At 43.1% G+C, this 22526-nt stretch overlaps 1 protein-coding gene across 1 annotated transcript in view; it reads right to left on the bottom strand.

The window, feature by feature from the left end:
- LOC122556243 (uncharacterized) overlaps positions 1-22526 on the bottom strand; it is a 288957-nt gene that overhangs the window by 15002 nt on the left and 251429 nt on the right. Inside the window, exons 45-51 of the mRNA XM_043702860.2 lie at positions 20295-20366; positions 19618-19743; positions 15484-15582; positions 9848-10054; positions 9271-9448; positions 4413-4527; positions 2526-2698 (exon numbers count right to left, since the gene is read on the bottom strand). Coding sequence (XP_043558795.2) covers positions 2526-2698; positions 4413-4527; positions 9271-9448; positions 9848-10054; positions 15484-15582; positions 19618-19743; positions 20295-20366 — 970 coding nt within the window. The remainder of the gene's footprint in view (positions 1-2525; positions 2699-4412; positions 4528-9270; positions 9449-9847; positions 10055-15483; positions 15583-19617; positions 19744-20294; positions 20367-22526) is intronic.

The following is a 22526-nucleotide window of genomic DNA, read 5'->3' as shown; positions in this document are numbered from 1 at the left end:
GACTTTGCAGCTTGCTGTTGTGAGTAACAGTTTTTCATGTGTCAAGTGCCAGAAACAAAGTGTTCTAGTTTTCTGGGATTCTGTGCAGTACTGTACTGTACAGGCCTTGTGTTTCAGTTTCAGAGTGCATTTCAGCCTTATTTTATAAGTAAGGCAATACTAGAAATTTATTTTATCTTGACATAACTTGCATTCTAATCAAAACGAAGTTAGTCATCCACTTGGTGGTGAATGCCTTAGCTTCAGATTTCTACATCTGTGCTCACAGGAAATGAAGGGTGAGACTCTTATTTTGTCCAAATCTTTTGTTAGTTTTGAACCTGTTTCCAAATTTTACCAAAACATTGGAGTTTTTAAAGACAGCTACAGTAGCTGTCATAGTGCGAGTATGCCTATATTAAGTTGTTTTACTTACCTGGACCAGTTACATAAATACTCTCAAAACAAAGCAGGTCAAAGGCCGAATATGTTTCATTGAGTAACTCAATCCTGTCCCAAGCTTTCCCATCATTTATAAAGCATAAATTAGGGGTCTGTTGGAATACTCTCCACTTGCCTGGATGGATATAGCTCCAGCAACACTCAAAAAGGTTATCATTATCTAGGACAAAGGATCCCACTTAATTGGCACCCCACAAATCACTTTAAAGGTTAATTGTCTTCATCATTAGTGTGCAGTGGTTGCATTGTACATTATTTGTATGATTTCAACTGTATTTATCATCTAGAAGGCTGATGGTAGTGGGAATGTGGAAACACCAGCAGTTGCAAGTTCCCCTTTAATCCACACATCATGTTGAAACAGAACTTGGTAGGAATTTGTATTCTTTCACTGTTATTTGATTAAAATCATGGCATTTCCTCCCTTGGAACATTTTGTAGAAAGTCAAGAGTGTGGTGTGTAAAAGCACAGCAGGACAGACAGCATCCAAGGAGCAGGAAAGTCGACGTTTCGGACAAAAGCCCTTCATCAGGAATGAGGCTAGGAGCCTCGGGGGTAGAGAGATAAATGGGAAGGGGGTGCGACAGTGGGGCTGGGGGGGAAGGTAACTGAGTGTGCAATAGATTGATGGAGGTGGGGTAAAGGTGATAGGTTGGAGGGGAGGGTGGTGCAAATAGGTGGGAAGGAAGATGGACAGGTGGGACAGGTCATAAGGATGGTGCTGAGCTGGAAGGTTGGAACTGGGGTAAGGTGGGAGGAGGCGAAATGAGGAAACTGGTGAAATCCACATTGATGCCATGGGGTTGGACGGTCTCAAGGCAGAAGAAGAGGCGACTTTCTTCCAGGCTTCGTCAGTAAGGGAGTGGTGATGGAGGAGGCCCAGTACCTGCATGTCCTCGGGCGGAGTGGGAGGGGGATTTGAAGTGTTCAGCCACAGGGCGGTGGGGTTGGTTGGTGCGGGTGTCCCAGAGATGTTCTCTGAAGCACTTTGCAAGTAGGCGTCCTGTCTCCCCAGTGTAGAGAAGACTGCATCGGGAGCAATGGATACAGTAAGTGCAGGTGAAATTTTGATGGATGTGGAAGGCTCCTTTGGGGCCTTGGATGGAAGTGAGGGGGGAGGCATGGGAGCAGGTTTTACAATTCCTGAGATGGCAGGGGAAGGTGCCAGGAAGGGAAGGTGGGTTGTTGGGGGACGTGGACCTGACAAGGTAGCCGCGGAGCGAATGGTCTACACGGAAAGCAGATGGGGTGGGGAGAGAAATACATATCTGGTGGTGGGGTCTGTTTGTATGTGGTGGAAATGGCCGAGGATGATGCGATGTATACGGAGGTTGGTGGAGTGGAAGGTGAGGACCGGGTGTTCTGTCCTTATTGCGGTTGGAGGGGTGGTGTTTGAGGGTAGAAGTGCGGGACGTGGATGAGAATTGCTGGAGGGCATCATCAACCACGTGGGAGGGGAAATTGCAGTCTTTAAAGAAGGAGGCCATCTGGTATGTTCGCTGATGGAACTAGTCCTCTGGAAGCAGATGCGGCAAAGGCACAAGAATTGGGAATAATGGATAACATTTTGTAGGAGGAGGTGTAATCCAGGTAGCTGAGGGAGTCGGTGGGTTTGTAGAAGATGTCAGTGTTGAATCGGTCACTGCCGATAGAGATGGAGAGGTCCAGGAAGGGGAGAGAGGTGTCAGAAGTGGTCCAGGTGAATTTAAAGTCGGGATGGAATGTGTTGGTGAAGTTGATGAACTGTTTAACCTCCTCGTGGGAGCATGAGGTGGCATCGATGCAGTCATCAATGTAGCGGAGGAAAAGGTGGGGAGTGGTGCTGGTGTAATTGCAGATTTTGTAGAAAGCCTACAATGTATGGACTGTAGCAGTACAAGAAGGCAGTTCCTATCTCCCTTCTCAAAGACAATCAAGAATAGAGAAAATATATGCTGGCCTTGTCAGTAATGCCCAATGGAGAATTCGCAGCCTGCTTTACACTTGCTGAGTTATTTATTAAATGAAAATAAACATCGAATGAGGTGGGAGACATTCACATGTAACAACCATATTAAACCTGTCTGTGGTGCTGCTTTCATACCTGAACATCTGTGAGGGATCTAACGTCGCCAGCCAAAAACTGTAGGTATTTACATAATAGTTGCATGTTCCCCTTCCATGACACTCAATAAAGGGGGCAACACGAAATTCTTCTAAACAGGAGCCAGGTGAAGCCAGTGCTTGGCCTGATCCCTCTGCACCTGAGCTTCTGTGCTAGTGTTGGAGAGGAAAAAAGAAGGTTAGTTTTTAAAAAAACACTGAAGTTTGACTCAACTTTTGTCTGTATCCCCTTTCCTAACATGAATTCTCATGGTCACAATAATCCTCCATTGCTTTCTGTGACTTTTTGTGATAGGTGAACACTCTCTGATTTCCTTTATCACTGCATTCCTCCAATTCTGATCTCTTGAGTATCCCCAGTTTTAATTGTTTTGTTGTTGAAGGTTGTTGAGTTGATAAAGCTTTATGCATTGGAATTCTTTCCCTGAAGTCATACAGCTTAGAAACAGGCCCTTTGGCCCACCGTGTCTGCACTGACCAGCAAATACCAAACTACACTAATGCCATTTACCTGCAATTAGTCTATAGCCTACTGACATTTTAATTGTTCATCCAGATGTTTCTTAAATGTTTTGAGAGTACATGCCTCCACTACACTCTCAGGCAGCAAGTTCTATATTTCTGCCACCTTCTGGATCTTTGTTCCATAGATCCTCTTTGAAACATTTACTGATGTCCTTAAAGTGATGTCCTGTGGTCTTAGACTTGTCTGCCGTGGGGATAAGATCCTCACAATCTACCATATCTCAATCAGATTGCCTGTCAGCCTCCTTTACTCCAAGGAAAACAAATTCAGCCTATCTAGTCTCTCCTCATTAACTTAGACTTACCATCCCAGGCGATATCCTCGTGACTCTCCTCTGCACCCTCTCCAGTGTAATCACATCCTTCCGATTGTGTGGCGAACAGTACTCCGTCTATGGCCTAGCCAATGTTTTATAAAGTTGTAACAAGACTTCCTTGCTCCTACACTCTATCCCTTGGGTAATGAAGGGCAGGCACTCTATATGCTTTCTTCACCACCCAATCTACCTATGCTGACATCTTCAAGAATCAATGGAGTTGTACACTAAGATTCCTTTGTTTCTCGGTACTCCCTGGGCACCTCCCAGTCATTGTGTATATCCTTCCCTCATTAGACCTCCCAAAATGCATCACCTTTCTTTTATCAGAGTTAAATTTTGACTGCCGTTGCTCTACCCAGTTCACCAGCTGATCAATATCAGACTGTAGCTGGAGACCATCCTCCTTACTATCAACAACACCACCAATTTTCTGTATTCTATGAACTTACACATTCAAAATGTTAATGTACATAACAAACAGCAAGGGTCCCAGCATTGATCCCTGTAGTACACTGCTGGTCGCAGGCTTCCAATCACAAATCCCTCCTTCCAGCGTCACCCTTTTCCTACTGTTTGCTAGCCACTTTTGTATCCACTTTGGATCCCATGGACTGTTACCTTTAGACTTGCCTTTCATGTCGAATCTTGTCAAAGGCCTGACTGAAGTCCATGTAAACTCCATTTGCTGCACTACCCTCATCAATATATTTAATTACCTTTTCAAAAAATCTCAATCATGATCTCTCTCTAGCTAATCTGTGCTGACTATCCCTGATCAATCCCTGCTTTTCCAAGTATTGATTAATCCTGTCCCTCAAACTTTTTTTGTGATGTCTTCCTAACATTTCTTCTGAAAATTATTCCTTAAAATCTACCCTTTTAACCAAAGTCTTGCTGATGTGCCCGATTACATTCCTTTCAGTCTGTCAAAATGTCTATGTTGTAATTTTCCTGTGAAGGTCTTAGGATTACTTATACTAAAGGCACTGTATAAAAATATAAGCTGTTGTTTGTGTACGTACCATTACAAAAGAATAGCCTATCCACAAAGACTTCCAGCCCCTTGGGCATGGTGGGATCTGAATAGTTTGACTATGAACAGCTAAGACCATTGCAGGACTTTCACAAACAGTACATCTGGAAACAAGACACATGTTCTGTTAGCATGGACATATATGTATGTGTGTCACTTCAATTACCTTAATCTGAAGTTGTTATTTAGCGGTAAATTCTTCATATAGAGTCATAGAGTTGTACAGCATAGAAACAGACCCTTCGGTCCAACCCGTCCATGCCGACCAGGTATCCCAACCCAATCTAGTCCCACCTTCCAGCACCCGGCCCATATCCCTCCAAACCCTTCCTATTCATACACCCATCCAAATGCCTCTTAAATCTATTCTTATGGTCTTATGGTCTTAAATGTTGCAATTGTACCAGCCTCCACCACACCCTCTGGCAGCTCATTCCATACACGTACCACCCTCTGCATGGAAAAGTCACCCCTTAGATCTCTTTTATATCTTTCCCCTCTCACCCTAAACCTATGCCCTCTAGTTCTGAACTCCCCGACCCCAGGGAAAAGACATTGTCTATTTATCCTATCCATACCCCTCATAATTTTGTAAACCTCTATAAGGTCACCCCTCAGCCTCCGATGCTCCAGGGAAACAGCCCCAGCCTGTTCAGCCTCTCCCTGTAGCTCAGATCCTCCAACCCTGGCAACATCCTTGTAAATCTATTCTGAACCCTTTCAAGTTTCACAACATCTTTCCGATAGGAAGGAGACCAGAATTGCGCGCAATACTCCAACAGTGGCCTGACCAATGCCCTGTACAGCCGCAACATGACCTCCCAACGAAAGCATACCAAACGCCTTCTTCACTATCCTATCTACCTGAGACTCCACTTTCAAGGAGCTATAAACCAATATCTCTTTGTTCAGCAACACACCCTAGGACCTTATCATTAAGTGAATAAGTCCTGCTAAGATTTGCTTTCCCAAAATGCAGCACCTCGCATTTATCTGAATTAAACTCCATCTGCCACTTCTCAGCCCATTGGCCCATCAAGTCCAGATCCTGTTGTAACTTGAGGTAACCCTCTACGCTGTCCACTACACCTCCAATTTTGGTGTCATCTGCAAACGTACTAACTGTACCTCTTATGCTCACATCCTATGTTTATATCCTAATTGAAATTATTGTACAATCCAATTTTTTTACTGTGAAACTTCTCAGTAGGCTGGGCTAATTATAGTATGAATATCATAAAAGCTAAAAATTCACATTTTTAAAATTCATTTATGGGCTGACAGCACAGCTGGCTAGACCAGCATTTATTGTCCATCCCTAATTGCCCAAAGGGCAGTTAAGAGTCAACTCCATCGCTTGGAGACACGTATAGACCAGAACAAGTAAGGATGGCAGTTTCCTTCCTGATAGGACATTAGTGAACTGGGTGGATTTTGTCAACAATTGACAATGGTCATCATTAGGTCAGGCAGCATCCAGGGAACAGGAGAATCAACGTTTCGGGCACAAGCCCTTCTTCAGGCTTGTGCCCGAAACGTCGATTCTCCTGTTCTCTGGATGCTGCCTGACCTGCTGCGCTTTTCCAGCAACATATTTTCAGCTCTGATCTCCAGCATCTGCAGACCTCACTTTCTCCTCAATGGTCATCATTAGACTCTTAATTCCAGATTTTTAGATTAGATTAGATTACTTACAGTATGGAAACAGGCCCTTCGGCCCAACAAGTCCACACCGACCGCCGAAGCGCAACCCACCCAGACCCATTCCCCTACATTTACCCCTTCATCTAACACTAGGGGCAATTGAGCATGGTCAATTCACCTGACCTGCACATTTTTGGATTGTGGGAGGAAACTGGAGCACCCGGAGGAAACCCACGCAGACACGGGGAGAATGTGCAAGCTCCACACAGAGAGTAGCCTGAGGCGGGAATTGAACTCAGTCTCTGGCGCTGTGAGGCAGCAGTGCTAACCACTGTGCCACCGTGCCACCCATTAAATTATATTAAATTCCCTACAGTGTGCAAACAGGCCCTTCAGCCCAACAAGTTCACACCAACCCTCCAAAGAGTAACCCGCCCAGACCCATCCCCCTACATTCACCCCTGATTAATGCACCTAACACTACGGGCAATTTAGCATGGCCAATTCACCTAACCTGCCCATCTTTGGACTGTGGGAGGAAATCGGGTACCCGCAGACACGGGGAGAATGTGCAAACTCTACACAGACAGTTGCTGGAGGTGGGAATTGAACCTAGGTCCCTGGCGCTGTAAGGCAGCAGTACTAACCACTGAGCCACCACTCCATCTGACTTTGTATAGAATTGAAATTCCATCATCTGCCATGGTGGGATAGGAACCCGGGTTCCCAGAATATTACTTTCGTCTCTGGATTAGCAGTTCAGCCGTTAACATTTCCTTGAATTAAGTCAGGCAATAACAATCTTCCACTGAGAATTAAATATCTCCTTTGTAAATGTTTAAATTTGAGGTATTCAATGTGAAAGACATTGGGAAATGGAACTGAGTGTAATCTTTTCTTCACTCCATATGTAGGCATGCAGATTTCAATAGGGGTCACTGGTTAATGGTTTGGAATTAGAATGCTGACAAATTTATTGTCCTCAACCTGGGATCCAAATCCCACTAATAGAAGACTGAAGCCCTGGGAACATAAGAACAGGAATGGACCATTTATCACCTTGACTTAGTCCACTAAGAAATCTTGGCTGGTCTACACCATAACTCCACCCTTGGCTCCATGTCCCTTAATGATTTTGAATCATAAAAGATCTATCAATTTCAGATTAACAATTTACAGTTGGTTAAGCAGTGATTGTTATTTACAGAAGATAGTTCTAAACTACTTCTACCCTTCATGTAGAAAAGTGTTTCCTAACTTCACTCCTAAAAGAATCTGGTTCTAATATTCGGGCTACAGCCCTAGTATGAGACAACCCAACCAGCAGAAATTGTATGTCTTTATCTATCCTGTTCCCATTTCAGCCTTTTAAAGTGTTATTCAAATCATTCTTCTAAATTTCAAGGTATAAATATTCCTGTTAACCTATGCTTGAAGTCCAAGTATAATTCTACAAAACTTATATTCTATTCTTTCTGAGGCCAATATATACTTTCTAAGGTGTGTTGCCCAGAACTGCGTACACTGTACTAGGTGTGTTCTAATTCAGGTTTTTGTATAATATAAAAAGTATGTCATTTTATTGTCTTTATTTTTGATTTTGGAATGAAACGAGGAAAGGACTGTTTCAAGACCAAGGACTGGAAAGAATTCCCGCCCTTGCAAAAAAATGTTACTTGAATTCATTGGTAGTCATGTTTACATTGAGGTTTGCAGGCTGTGGGGGAGGTGAAGGAAGATGGAATAGCATTGGAGTGTATATGTGCAGTGAGATTCGACTGGCAACATGGTTTATGAAATTATGATCAATCGTGGCTCCCAAAGGTTATCGGTCTGATGACAATTCTCTGATTTTTGAACAACTGAACAGCTTGTGGTTGTAAATGATATGATATTGCTTAAAGAGCAGGTTCTATGTCTCCAGCTTTGTGAGGTACAAGTACCTGAAGCTTGAAGACAGCCAATTATTCTTTCTCAGCGATTGTTGTAAGTGGTTGCCTTTAACTAGTAACTAAGAGACTTTGTAATTAGTGTATAAATTGCTCTATGCCTCCTGCAAAGAAATGGAAAAAACCTGGAGTAAGAGGGTCAAAGAACAGAAGCTGTTAGGGATCAAAAAGAGCATCTTGTCAAACTCAATGGACTTGTGCTATTGAACTTTATTTCCACCACTAATTAAACTAATTTGTTTTTGTTTGTGTTTGCAGGGGTTTAAAATGGTATCCTGTCACTAAGCCACCCTTTGTTTACATGTGAACAATATGTGACACTAGTCCAACTTCCTAAAGCCAGCTCTCAGAGTGAACAGAACCTCTGACACCCCGGTTTATATCTGTCAGCCAGAGATGTTGGCCAGCGATCAGGATGGTGTGTTGAAGCGGCAGGTAATTGGAAGCTCAGGGTCTTTTTTGTGGACAAAACACACCACCTTGTTCCCTGGCCAAAATCTGTTTCAGACTTGTTCAGTGCTCTAATGAAACTCAATGCAAGGTAGAAGAACAGCAGCTAATTTTCCGCATGGGAATGCTGTGGCATTCTGGACTCAATATTGAGTTGAGCATCTTTAGGGCTTGAGTTCTTCCTTATCTTTACCCCAACCCTCACCCGCTAGTCCTTGTTATCACAGTTTGCTACTACATACAATTCATTGTTAGCTACTAACAGTTCCCATTAATAGCTATTCATGTTGCTAGCTGGATTGTTATCAACTCCTAAATCTGTCCAACTGTTCTCCCCTCTGTTCGGGTTCTGTGACCACCTATCTTTTCCTTCTTAACTTCTCCCCCTATGCTATCTTGTGCATATAAATCTACATTTTCCTAGCTACCATCAACTCTGAGGAAATGTCACTGGACTCTTAAGTATTAATTTCTGATTTCTTTCCACAGATGCTGCCAGACTTGCCGAGCTTTTCCAGCAATTTATTTTTGTTTCTGATTTACAGCGTCCACAGTTCTTTCGGTTTATGTTGAGATTTCTGTTCAGTCATCTAAAGTTTTCATGAGTATGATTGTGTTGTACAGTTGAAGCTCCAACAGTGTCACAATGTACATCAACAACCTGGTCAGCTAACTCAGTGCAGGGATTGAATATGGGGTCTCCTAATCTGTAAGGATGAATTATAACTGTTGTTCTTTATAACTAAGCCTGGGCTCTATCAACGTTTAGAGAGGTCTACACCGACAGTTTAATGAAGGCACTACCTGCTTATAAATGGTTTCAGCGCTTTTCCACTGATTGGAGCCATATCCATTGGCATTTGTCTTGAAGTTGATAGCCAATAAGAATAGTCATTTCTTGATGCATAGTTACAGACATCATTTACATCACAGAACAAAAATGGCATGACACTGAATCTTGGCAAGCAACTCCCAGCAGCTCCTGAAAGCCACAAAAACACAGCATGTACACTTAACAAAGAAACTCAAAACTGCATTATTTGTAAATCAGATGGATTGGACTTATACAACATGCACAAATAACCATTGTAGTTAATCATTGTTTCTAGTGCTGCTGTTAAATGCTATTATAAAGTTGATGGTTTAGTCTCAAAATTGTGTAATTTACCTCTCCCTTAAATATATGGCAGAGAAAGCAATGTGCAAATTCAAACATTTTAGGAAAATGCACAACAACACAAATATTTGACTACTTGTGCTCGAATGCAATATTGGCATTTTCTGTGTGGCCCTTCATTACGTTAAAATTGATGTGCAGCAGTTTTTTGTTAAACACATTTCAAAATGTAACATTAATTTGATCAGAACTGAATTAACATACCTAAATCTTGTCCATATGCACGTTTGTTACCTTGCACGTAGAGGAGAGAATAACCAATGTATAGCTGTTTAGTGTTGCCTGGGCACAAAGGTATCTCTGTAGTTTGACTATGACGTGTAAAAACAAAACTTTGGATATCTGTTCCTGTTGGTCCAGGGTGACCCCTGTCTCCTTCCTGTCCTTGGGGACCTGGATAGCCTTTTGGTCCTAATTTTAAACAATAATAACACTTGTTCAATTTGCAGCAGGACAATGAGGTTATAGCCTTATTTTTTGGAATATGCTTTTACTTACTCATTCCACTGGTATATTGTTCTCTCAATACCTGTATAAAACTGGTCTCAAATGTATTTGCCTATTTACAACTTATGAAGGATATAGCAAGTGTGTGGGGAATTCTAGATATGAATCTGTCTTGCTAAATTTTGAAAAGCACGTTACAATGTGCTCTTTATTGTCACAGTGGAGATTCCTTCACTGAATAATAGAAGAACATTTCGAACACTAGGTCATAGTTTTAGGCTAAGGGGTGACAGATTAGGAGAAATACGGAGAAGGAACTTTTATCAAAGGATTGTGAATGTACTTGAGTGCAGTGGATGCCGGACACTGAATACCTTTAAGGAGAAGATTGATAAATTTAATTTGTGAAAAGTTAAAGGGTTATGGGGATGAGGCCAGGAAATAGATGAGGCTGAGGTAAGATCAGCAAGCCGCAGGTTATGGGGTTGAATTGCTTGCTCCCAGTTTTTATGTTCTTATGTACCACAAAGAGGGGGTAACTCCACATTAACTCCGTCCATCCAATGGAAAGGGAGTGGTTACAATTTATAATGAGATAGTGAGACATTTCACTTCCACAGTCATATTTCCTGGAGTCTTCTGCTGCAGGCCAGGCGGCTGCAGAATTTAGTGACAGCTTCATGAATCATTGCAGATCTAGACACTGTATTGGACCCTTCTGTAATTTTAATAACACACTAGACAGACCATGTGCTACGCCTATCCCTTTCAACATATATGCTTATAAAGGAGTCCAAATCTCGGTACACAGGTTAAAACAAAATATAGCCTTGAAGAAATCAATAAGGCATTTGGTAGAAGCTTCTGTACTCAGAAACTGGTGAAGATGTAGAACTCATTATCATAGTGAGTGGCTGAGTGATGAATGTAGGCATATCGATAGGGAAGCTTAAAAAGCATGAGAGAAAAAGACTTCAGATATGTTAACAGGCAAATTTAGCAGGAGGCATGTGCAGACCATGAATCCTATTATACAGGGAATCTCTGACTTATGGGGATCAAGACTAGAGTGGTGCTGGAAAAGCACAGCAGGTCAGGCAGCATCCAAGGAGCAGGAACATCTATATTTCAGGCAAAAGCCCTTCATCAGGAATGAGCCTGGGAGTCTCAGGGGTGGAGAGATAAATGGGAGAGGGGTGGGGTTGAGGGGTAAGATGGCTGAGACTGCAATAGGTTGATGGAGGTGGGCGTGAAGGTGATAGGTTGGAGAGGAGGGTGGAGCGGATTAACAGATGGGACAGGTCATGAGGATGGTGCTAAGCTGGATGGTTGGAACTGGGGTAAGGTGGAAGGAGGGGAAATGAGGAAACTGGTGAAGTCCACATTGATGCCATGCGGTTGAAGGGTCCCGAGGCGGAAGATGAGACGTTCTTCTTCCAGGTGTCTGATGGTAAGGGAGTGGCGATGAAGGAGGCCGAGGACCTGCATGTCCTCGGCAGAGTGGGAGGGGGAGTTGAAATGTTCAGCCACGGGGCGATGGGGCTGATTGGTGCGGGTGTCCCGGAGATGTTCTCTGAAACGTTCTGTGAGTAGGCGTCCAGTCTCCCCAATGCAGAGGAGACTGCATCAGGAGCAATGATACAATAAATGACGTGTGGAAGTCCAGATGAAACTTTGATGGATGTGGAAGACTCCTTTGAGGCCTTGGACAGAGGTGAGGGAGGAGGTGTGGGTGCAGGTTTTGCAATTCCTGCGGTGGCAGGGGAAGGTGCCAGGAGGGGAGGGGGGGTTGTTAGGGGGCATGGACCTGACCAGGTAGTTGTGGAGGGAACGGTCTTTACTGAAAGCAGATAGGGGTGAGAAGGGAAATATGTCTCTGGTGGTGGGGTCCTTTTTTAGGTAGCGGATATGGTGAAGGATGATGCGATGTATGCGGAGGTTGGTGGGGTGGAAGGTGAGGATTGGGGTGGGGTTCTGTCCTTGTTGCAGTTGGAAGTGTGGGGTTCGAGGGCAGAGGTGCGGGAAGTGGATGAGATGTGCTGGAGGGCATCATCAACCAAGTAGGGAGGGGAAATTGCGGTCTTTAAAGAAGGAGGTCATTTGGTGTGTTCTGTGGTGGAACTGGTCCTCCTGGGAGCAGTTACAATGGAGGCAAAGGACTTGGGAATAAGGGATAGCATTTTTGCAGGAGGTAGGGAGGGAAGAGGTGTAATCCAAGTAGCTGTGGGAGTTGGTGGGTTTGTAGAAAATGTCGGTGTTGTGTGGGTCACCGTTGATGGAGATGGAGAGGCCAGGAAGGGGAGAGAGGTGTCAGAGATGGTCGAGGTGAATTTAGATTGAGATGGAATGTGTTGGTGAAGTTGATGAAGTGTTTAACCTCTTCATGGGAACACTAGGTGGCGTCGACGCAGTCATTAATGTAGTGCAGGAAAAGGTGTGGAGTAGTGCCGGTGTAACTCCGGAAGATAGACTCTTCCATGTAGCCGACAAAGAGGCATAGCTGAAGCCCATATGGGTGCCCATGGCTGCCCCTTTCGTCTGGAGAAAGTGGGAGGATTGGAAGGAGACATTGTTGAGGGTGAGGACCAGTTCAGCCAAACGAATAAGAATGTCAGTGGAAAGGTATTAGTGTGGATGTCGGGAGGAAGAAACTGAGGTTTTGGAGGCCCTGGTATGGCAGATGGAGGTGTAAAGGGACTGGATATCCATGTTGAAGATGAGGTGTTGGGGACCAGGGAAACAGAAGTCTTGGAGGAGGTACAGGGCAAGGGTAGTATCCGATCGTACTTGGGGAGTTCCTGGATCAGGGGGCTAGATCAGTATCGAGGTAGGTGGAGATGAATTCGGAGGGGCAGCAGCAGGCTGAGATGATGGGATGGCTGGGGTAGGCAGGCTTGTGGATCTTGGGTAGGAGGTAGAATTGGGCGGTGTGGGGTTCCTGAACTATGAGGTTGGAAGCTGTGGATGGGAGATCCCCTTAGTTGATGAGGTTGTGTTCGGTCTGGGAGATGATGGTTTGGTGATGGGAGGTGAGGTCATAATCAAGGGGGCACTAGGAGAAGGTGTCTTTGAGTTGGCGCCTAGCTTCAGTGGTGTAGAGGTCAGTGCGCCAAACTATCCATGTCTGCTGGTTTGATGGTGAGGTTGGTGTTGGAGCAGAGGGAGTGGAGGGCTGCGCATTGTGAGGGTGAGAGGTTGGAGTGGGGAAGGGGATAAATAGGTTGAGGCAGTCAATGTCATGGCAGCAGTTGGAAATAAAGAGATTAAGGGCGGGTAACAGACTGGCATGGGGCGTCCAGGTGGATGGAGTGCGTTGGAAGGGTTCCTCGGAAGATGGGCGGGTGTCTTGATTGAAAAAGTAAGCTCGGAGGCAGTAGGAGAAGTGTTCGATGTCACAACGTGCATTGAATTCATTGATGCATGGATGGAGGGGGATGAAGGTAAGGCTTTTGCTGAGGACTGATCATTCGGCTTCAGTGAGGGGAAGGTTTGGGGGGATGGTGAAAACTCGGCAGGGCTGGGGGCTTGGACCTGGTATAGGGCTGGAGCTGGGAGTGGGGACGGAGAATGTGACGAGAGTTCATGTGGTAGTGGGAGGACCGGGGGATGACATTATTTGTGGAAGTGATGCTCACCCTGGGGTTGGTGACAGTGGGATTCATGGGGAGGTGTCGGCGGTGTGCAGGTGAGTGGTATAAAGTGAGGGGGGAAGTGGTTGCGACGATGACAGCTGTGGGGGCAGAAGTGGCAGAACACGTGATGTAGATGGATCATAAATCTCTGATTTATGATCATCCAATTCACTCATACTTATAAACATGATCCCATAGAGGGGTGTACTTTTAAATATCAACATATGAACATTTCCTATGAAATAACTCCACAGAGGCTGGTATCCCATCATCCACTCACCCTTTGTTTACAAGGTGCATATTCTTGACACTGGTCCGACTTCCTCAGCATTCTGAATGAACAGAATCTCTGACACTCCTGTTTATATCTGTCAGCCAAGGCTCCCTGATTGGACCAGATTAACACCTCCAATCAGGAAACTCTACCTGGCTGACCTTGTTACAATCACTACATCTGTACTTATGATTTGCTGCTTTATATTGTCCTGCATTGTATTCTGAATTGTGCAGAAATCAACTCGTGAATGGATTCAGGAATGGAACCTGGGGATTGCCTGTATTGTAAAGTTCTACATAAAACCTGGTGGCCAGTAGAGGGAGGTTCAAAATGTGAACTTGGTGTCAAAAGAAGACGATCTGCTTATCTGTATTTATGTATAATGTCTTAGGCTGTTGATGCAACTTCTTTGTGTGTGTTGGGGTGGTTGCTTAAGACATTATTCAAAAGGGCCACAACACACTGCAGTACACCAGAACTGCAAAAAGAGAAAGAAGAACACCTATACAATGTATTCGCCAAAAACGGATACCCGCGCAATTTCATCAACAGATGCCTAAGGGAAAGGCAACGGAATGAGGATATGTCGCAACCCAAAGGACTAGCCACACTACCATACATCAGGAGCATTTCAGAACTGACAGCCAGACTACTGCGACCACTAGGACTCATAACAGCACACAAACCAACAGCCACTCTCAGACGACAACTCACCAGAACGAAGGACCCGAAACCCAGCATGAGCAAAACCAATGTAGTGTACAAAATCCCATGCAAGGACTGCACAAAACACTACATAGGACAAACAGGAAGACAGCTAACGATCCGCATCCATGAACACCAACTAGCCACGAAACGACACGACCAATTATCCTTAGTAGCCACACACGCAATGACAAGCAACATGAATTCGACTGGGACAACATTACTATTATAGGACAAGCCCAACCGAGAACAGCCAGGGAATTCCTGGAGGCATGGCACTCATCCACAGATTCAATCAATAAGCACATCGACCTGGACCCAATATACCGACCACTGCAGCGGACAGCTGGAACTGACAACCGGAAGCGGCAGATTCAAACCACTACAAATGCCGGAGAAAAGATCACAGAAGCGCTTCACAGGAGGCTCCCAGACACTGAGGATGTCACCTAGACAGGGGACGAAACGTCTGCAACACAAATTCCCAGCTCGGAGAACAGAACCACAACAACGAGCACCCGAGCTACAAATCTTCTCACAAACTTTGAATATACCTTTCTGTCATTGAAGGTCTCAAACCGCCCACTATTGCCCTCTAAATTAAAATAAGATGTGTTTTTCTGTAGTGATTGTGTCATAATATCTCTGAACAGGTTGATTAAGATTTAGCTAGAATAAATCTGAAATGAAAATAGCTCCCTCTCACTGTCCTCCCTTCCCAATTAATAATAATAATTATTAAGAATTACTCATTGTCATTTGAAACTTGCCTCATTTACCTTGTAGTCCAGGAAATCCTGGTGAGCCCTTTGATCCTGGACGTCCCATACCACCAGGAGGCCCATTACGACCAAGTGAACCAGTTGGACCTTGGCTACCTGTTTATAAAAGATAACACAGTATTATGTTACTGTAGCAATTTGCCTTTACATGTCATAATATTTCAACATCTCATAATATTTCATCGTGAGGCACCATTGACACAGTGAAAGCAGAAGTTTGTATGCGGACTAAAAACTTCAGTTTTAATGAGGCTCTTAACAGTGTACAGGAGAGTGGAGAGGTTCAGAAAAGGAATTCCAGAGCTTAGGGCCTACACAGCTGTGGGCGTAAATGGCAGCAGCAAAGCTAGAGAAAATGGATGTTTAAGAGGTCAGGCGAGGAATACACAACTCTTGGGGGATTGTAGGACTGGTAGACGATTAGAAGGATAAGGAAGAACAGCCATGAAGGTATTTGAGCCAATATAGGCCGACAAGCAAAGGGAGAATGCTTGAATGGAACTTTGTATGGGTCAAGATTTGAAGAATAGACATTTGAATGGTTGATGTTTTTAAAGGATAGAGAATGGAAAGCCAACCAGGGTAGAAGTTGAATATTGGAGACTAGACATAACAAAAGCTTTAGAGAAAGTGAGGACTGCAGATGCTGGAGGTCAGAGTCGAGGGTATGGTGCTGATAAAGCACAGCACGTCAGGCAGCATCCAAGGAGCAGGGGAATCGACGTTTTGGGCAAAAGCCCGTCATCAGGAATCAATGAAAGCTTTGATGACTGTTTTGTTTGCACTCTAGTTGAGGTGGAAGTCGAGGTGAGTCCTGTTTTAGTCAGGAAAATAAGCTCCTTTTGTGACAGAGAAGAAACTGAATTGGAAGCTCAGCTCAAGATGAAATGGGAGATTACGTGCAATGGTCTGAAAGGAAATTCAAGTGGTTTGTAAGATGGATAAATGACGCATAGCTGCCAATTTCCAGCCAAACAATGTTTTTTAAAAAATTTTAATTAGATTTATAATGTGAATGTTCCATTACTTGCTGCTCAGTAGTGGCTAAAGTATCTCTATTAACAGAGCTACTGCAAGGTTAGGAACAATGGATATTTGACTTTCCATCCAGATGTAAGACTGATGTTGCTGATGAATTGTCTCAATATGGAAGCAACTGCGTTTCACTTCCACTGAAATGCTAGTTTTACATTGTTCAAAATTTGTAAACCTACTCCAGAGTGCTAAATCTTCAAAGATAAAGAGGGATGGCACAAATAGTAGATAATAAATAGGAAAGAGATGAAAGCATGATCAAATGAATATGAGTTTAGATATTTATTTAGACCCCTTTTTTGCCTGAATCTGCACATACCAGAGCATGGAGACTGGAGATTTTGATCAAATGTATGTCTGGACTTTCATAGAATAATTTTTTAGTGAACTTTGGCGACAATTTGATATCTAATGAAAGCTTGCTATTTTCCAGCACAATTTGAAATAGTTATGGGAGGAAGGAATGACTGTGAGCTGGTAGTTGCTTGAGTTACAATTATGTTGCAGCAGAAGTGCTTCATAAGACCATAAGAAATAGGAGTAGGCCATTTTGGTCCCTTGAGCCTGCTCCGCTATTCAATAGGTTCGTGGCTAATCCTGTACTTAGTAGCTCCAAATTAAGGTAATTTAAGATTGAAGTTAGCTAGCATTATAACTGGCAAGTAAGTTCATAAGATTAGGCCATTCAGCCTATTGAGTCTGCTCCACCATTAGATCATGGATGATATGCTCCTCATCCCCATTTTCCTGCCTTCTCTCCATATCTCTTCAACTTATTACCAATTAAAAATCTGTCTAACTCCTCCTTAACTTTACTCACTGTCTCAGCATCCACCACACTTTGGGGTAATGAATTCCACAGATTCACAACACTTTGGGAGAAGTAGTTTCTCCTCAACTCGGTTTTAAATTCACTACCCTTTATCGTAAGACTATGACTCATGTCCTGGAATGCCCTTTAAGAGGAAGCTAGATTAGAGTGGTGCTGGAAAAGCACAGCAGGTCAGGCAGAATCCGAGGAGCAGGAAAATCAATGTTTCGGGCAAATGCCTTTCATCAGGAATAGAGCTGTACTTCTGATGAAGGCTTTTTCCTGAAACATCGATTTTCCTGCTCCTCGGATGCTGCCTGACTTGCTGTGCTTTTCCAGCACCACTCTAATCTGGACTCTGGTTTCCAGCATCTGCAGTCCTTGTTTTTACCTACAAGAGGAAGCATCCACTCCACGTCTATTTTATCCACAATTTTTATTATCTTGAATACCTCAATTCGACTTCCCCACATTCTTCTAAATTCCAGAAAGTACAGGCCTAAACTGTTCAATCTCTTTTCACACGACAAACCCCTCATCTTTGGGATCAATCTAGTTAACCTCTGAGCTGGCTCCAATGCCACCACACCTTTCCTCAAATAAGGGACCAAAACTGTGCACAATACTCCAGATTCAGTCTCACCAATACCTTGTATAGTTGCAACAATACTTCCTTATCTTTATATTATATTCCTTTAGCTATAAAAGCCAACATTCCATTTCCTTTCGTTATTCTGGATGTAAGTTTGTTCACTGAGCCGGAAGGTTTGTTTTCAGACATTTCGTAACCATACAATATAGCTACGTTAGGAGTGGCAGATGGGATTTAATGTGGAGAAGTGCATTTGGGTCATTAAACTAGTTTGTTTTCAGACGTTTGTTACCATACTCAGTAACATCATCACTTAGCCTCCGGTGAAGCACTGGTGGTATGGCCTGCTTTTTATTTATGTGTTTAAGTTTCCTTGGGTTTGGTGATGTTATTTCCTGTGATTATGTCATTTCCTGTTCTTTTTCTCAGGGGTGGTAAATGAGATCCAAGTCAATGTATTTGTTGATAGATTTCTGTTTGAAATGCCATGCTTCTAGGAATTCTCATGTGTGTCTTTGTTTGGCTTGTCCTAGGATGGATGTGTTGTCCCAATCAAAGTGGTGTCCTTCCTTATCTGTATGTAAGGATACTAGTGAGAGTGGGTCATGTCTTTTTGTGGCTAGTTGACATTCATATATCCTGATGGCTAGTTTTCTGCCCTGTTTGTCCAATGTAGTGTTTTACCACCACCTGAGAAAAAGAACTGGAAGTGACATCGCAACAGGAAATGACATCACCAAATCCAAGGGAACCTAAACACATAAATAAAAAGCGGGCCATACCACCAATGGTTCAGCAGAGGCTCACTGATGATGTTACTGGGTATGGTAACGAATATCTGAAAACAAACCAGTATTTTGACCCAAACGCACTTCTCCACGTTAAACCCCATCTGCCACATTTTGGCCCACTCCTAACCGATCTATATTCATTTGTAACGTTCTTACTTCCTCATTACAATATACTGTCTCGCCTATTTTTGTGTTGTCTACAAATTTGGCTATAGAGCCTTCTATCCCCATATGAAAGTCATTAATGTAGATTGTAAATAGCTGGGGTCCAAGGACTGAACCACGTGGCACCCCACTAGTCACATCTTGCCATCCAGAAAAACAAATCCCGACACTCTGTCTTCTATCCATCAGCCAGTCACCTATCTAGGCTAATAAATTACCCCTAATCCCATGTGATCCAACCTTGTGAATTAATCTTTGGTGTGGCATCTTATCAAACGCCTTCCAGAAGCCCAGATAAATTACACCTACAGCATCACCATTATCCACCTTGCTTGTTACATCTTCGAAGAACTCTAGTGAATTAGTCCAATATAATTTTCCCTTCATAAAACTATGCTGACTCTGTTGGATAGCATCTTGACTTTTACGCCTCTCCATGTGAACAAATTTCTGAAAAATGTGCTAATGCATTATCTTTATGTTCCTCATTAATGTGTGCAAGGACTCTTGTTTATTTCAAGTGGCTGTCAGTGATACTGAAACGTAATGGGACCCAATATAACATTCAGACTCATTTTGGGTACAGTACAAAGCCCTACAAAATTTATTAATTTTATGTTTTCATCTGAAATTGCCAAAATAAGTTCAGTTTTTCATCACAATGAGTTTACAGTATTTGTGAGAATTGCCCCTGAGTAAGATTCAAACTTTAGGTTCCTTTAGTGTTTTGAAAGTACCGATGCATCCAGGTGGTCCAGGAGATCCAGGAGTTCCACTTTGTCCTTCAGACCCCTGTGGACCCGGTAGTCCGGAATCGCCCTTTAGAGGTGTTGTTGGCATAACAGATGGCAACCCTTCTGGACCTAAGAGCAAACATAAGTACTTACAGGTGAAACAGGAGCAATTCCAAAAAGATGCAGTTAAATTTGGTTCAAAACATGTCTAAATATTTTAAAAGTGCTCATAAATTCAAACTACAATCAAGAATATAATAAATACAAAGGCCTGAAATATCCCTTGATTGTACTTCTAGAAAAATGACCAATTTTCATTTTTCTCATGGCGAATGAACTGCAGAATACCATAATGACAATTTTGCAGCTTTGATTCCCTACTTCGTAGAAGCATGTTCAATGCAAACTGGCCAATTGGCACTGAGTATTGGATACCTTAGCAGAGGTATTACAATGTGCTTTACTAAACTCAATTTCAAAAATTAAAACCTGCTTATGATCCGGTGTGGGACTTTATTACACTCATCTTTCTAATGCTTATCTTATATAGCATAGTATTTCCTTGTGGGTTTTGAATGCACCAATACTGCAAAAATAAACAGCTAGAAATTTTAACTCATAACTCACTGACTTTAATATTTTCTTTCCCATTCTTTGCTCCTGTTAACTTGTAAGGTTACCTGGTTGTCCAGGCAATCCTGACAATCCTGCATCTCCAGTCTGGCCTTTGACTCCTTTATCACCTTGTAAACCTGTAGTTTTAAAAAACATTGAATGAGAAATAAATAGAATATGCAGTACATAAACAAACCAATCCCCCAACTAGCCCATCAGGACCTGAAGAATATTAGTTCATTGATCATGACATTGAATCCCACTACGTTTCCTACTTCTAATGTAATTTCAATGCAAATGGAAAATCTCATTTTCTAGAAAGTGTCACTGCAATTTGCTGTAAGAGCCTCATTAAGCTGGTTTTTCACTGAGAAAATTCATACACTACTGACTTTATACTGTTTTATGCCAAAGCATCTTTATGAATGAATTTCCTCAATAGTTTATGCCATGTTTTTCCTTTCACCACTTAATTCCATAGCATCTATCTCCCCATCAGCCTTCACAAATCTTAATTAGAGTGTGTTTCCTAGATTCACACAAATTGTGCTTTAATGTAGATCTACAACAAAAAAAAAGCAGCGGAAAACAAAGCCAGCTGAGTGATAGGCAATTGAGACTTTTGGATCAGTTTAGTAATTCTCTTAGTGATCTTCATTGAATACTCGAGCTGAGACTGCATTTTATTCTCTGCTATTTTGTCAGGGGTTGCGAACGTTCCAGACGCTGAAACACAACTATTCAGGCAATATGAAAAATTACAGCAATGTCCCCGCTACTCTTAGCTGGGTGCTATGTTTATCCCTCAATCAACATCACAATGGGCATAATCTTCCCAGCCCCTAGATGAGCAATTACGAGAAAGTAGTGAGACTTGGGTGAGCTGGCTGTTGAGGAGATTCCAGAGAGCAAAAGGTCCCATTTTCTAAACAATTAGAGTCATAGTCATTGATATATACAGCATGGAAACAGACCCTTCAGTCCAATTTGTCCATGCTGACCAGATATCCCAACCCAATCTAGTCCCACCTGCCAGCACCCGGCCCATATCCCTCCAAACTCTTCCTATTCATATACCCAACCAGATGCCTTTTAAATGTTGCAATTGTACCAGCCTCCACCACAACTTCTGGCAGCCCATTCCACACATGAACCACCCTCTGCTTGAAAATGTTGCCCTTAGGTCTCTTTTATATCTTTCCCCTCTCACCATAAACCTATGCCCTCTAGTTCTGGACTCCCACCCCAGGGAAGAGACCTTGTCTATTTACCCTATCCATGCCCCTCATGATTTTATAAACCTCTATAAGGTCACCCCTCAGCCTCCAACGCTCCAGGGAAAACAGCTCCAGCATATTCAGCCTCTCCCTATAGCTCAAACCCTTTAACCCTGGCAACAACTTTGTAAATCTTTCCTGAATCCTTTCAAGTTTCACAATATCCTTCCGACAACAGGGAGACCAGAACTGCATGCTATATTCCAAAGGTGGCCTAACCAATGTCCTATACAGCCGCAACATAACCTCCCAAATCCTGTACTCAATACTCTGACCAATAAAGGAAACCATACCAGATGCCTCCTTCACTATCCTATCTACCTGCGACTCTACTTTCAAGGAGCTATGAATCTGCACTCCAAGGTCTCTTTGTTCAGCAACACTCCCTAGGACCTTGCCATTAAGTGTATAAGTCATGCTAGGGTTTGCTTTCCCAAAATACAGCACCTCACATTTATCTAAATTAAACTCCATCTGACACATTTCAGCCCATTGGCTCATCTGAGCAAGATCCCATTGTAATCCGAGGTAACCTTCTTTGCTGTCCACGACAGCAACATGACAATTTTGGTGTTATCTACAAACTTATTAACTATACCTCTTAAGCTCACATCCAAATCATTTATATAAATGATGAAGAATAATGGACCTAGCACCGATCCTTGTGGCACTTGACTGGTCACAGGCCTCCAATTTGAAAAATAACCCTCCACCATCACCTTCTGTCTTCTACCTTTGAGCCAGTTCTGTATCCAAATGGCTAGTTCTCCCTGTATTCCATGACACCTCACCTTGCTAACCAGTCTCCCATAGGGAATCTTGTCGAACGCCTTACTGAAGTCCCTATAGATCATGTCCACCACTCTGTCCTCATCAATTCTCTTTGTTACTTCTTAAAAAAACTCAATCAAGTTTGTGCGACATGATTTCCCACACACAAAGCCATGTTGACCATTGTTGAATGGCGAAATAAGATTGTTGCTAGAGAGCAGTGAGGCCTATTTGCTGTATTAGCGGCAT

This window comes from Chiloscyllium plagiosum, unplaced genomic scaffold (assembly GCF_037043375.1).
Source record: "Chiloscyllium plagiosum isolate Xiang-an unplaced genomic scaffold, Cpla_swu_hap1 HiC_scaffold_13, whole genome shotgun sequence".
Taxonomy (NCBI): domain Eukaryota; kingdom Metazoa; phylum Chordata; class Chondrichthyes; order Orectolobiformes; family Hemiscylliidae; genus Chiloscyllium; species Chiloscyllium plagiosum.
Note: the sequence above shows the minus strand (reverse complement) of the source record. Positions and strands in the feature narration are given on the sequence as shown.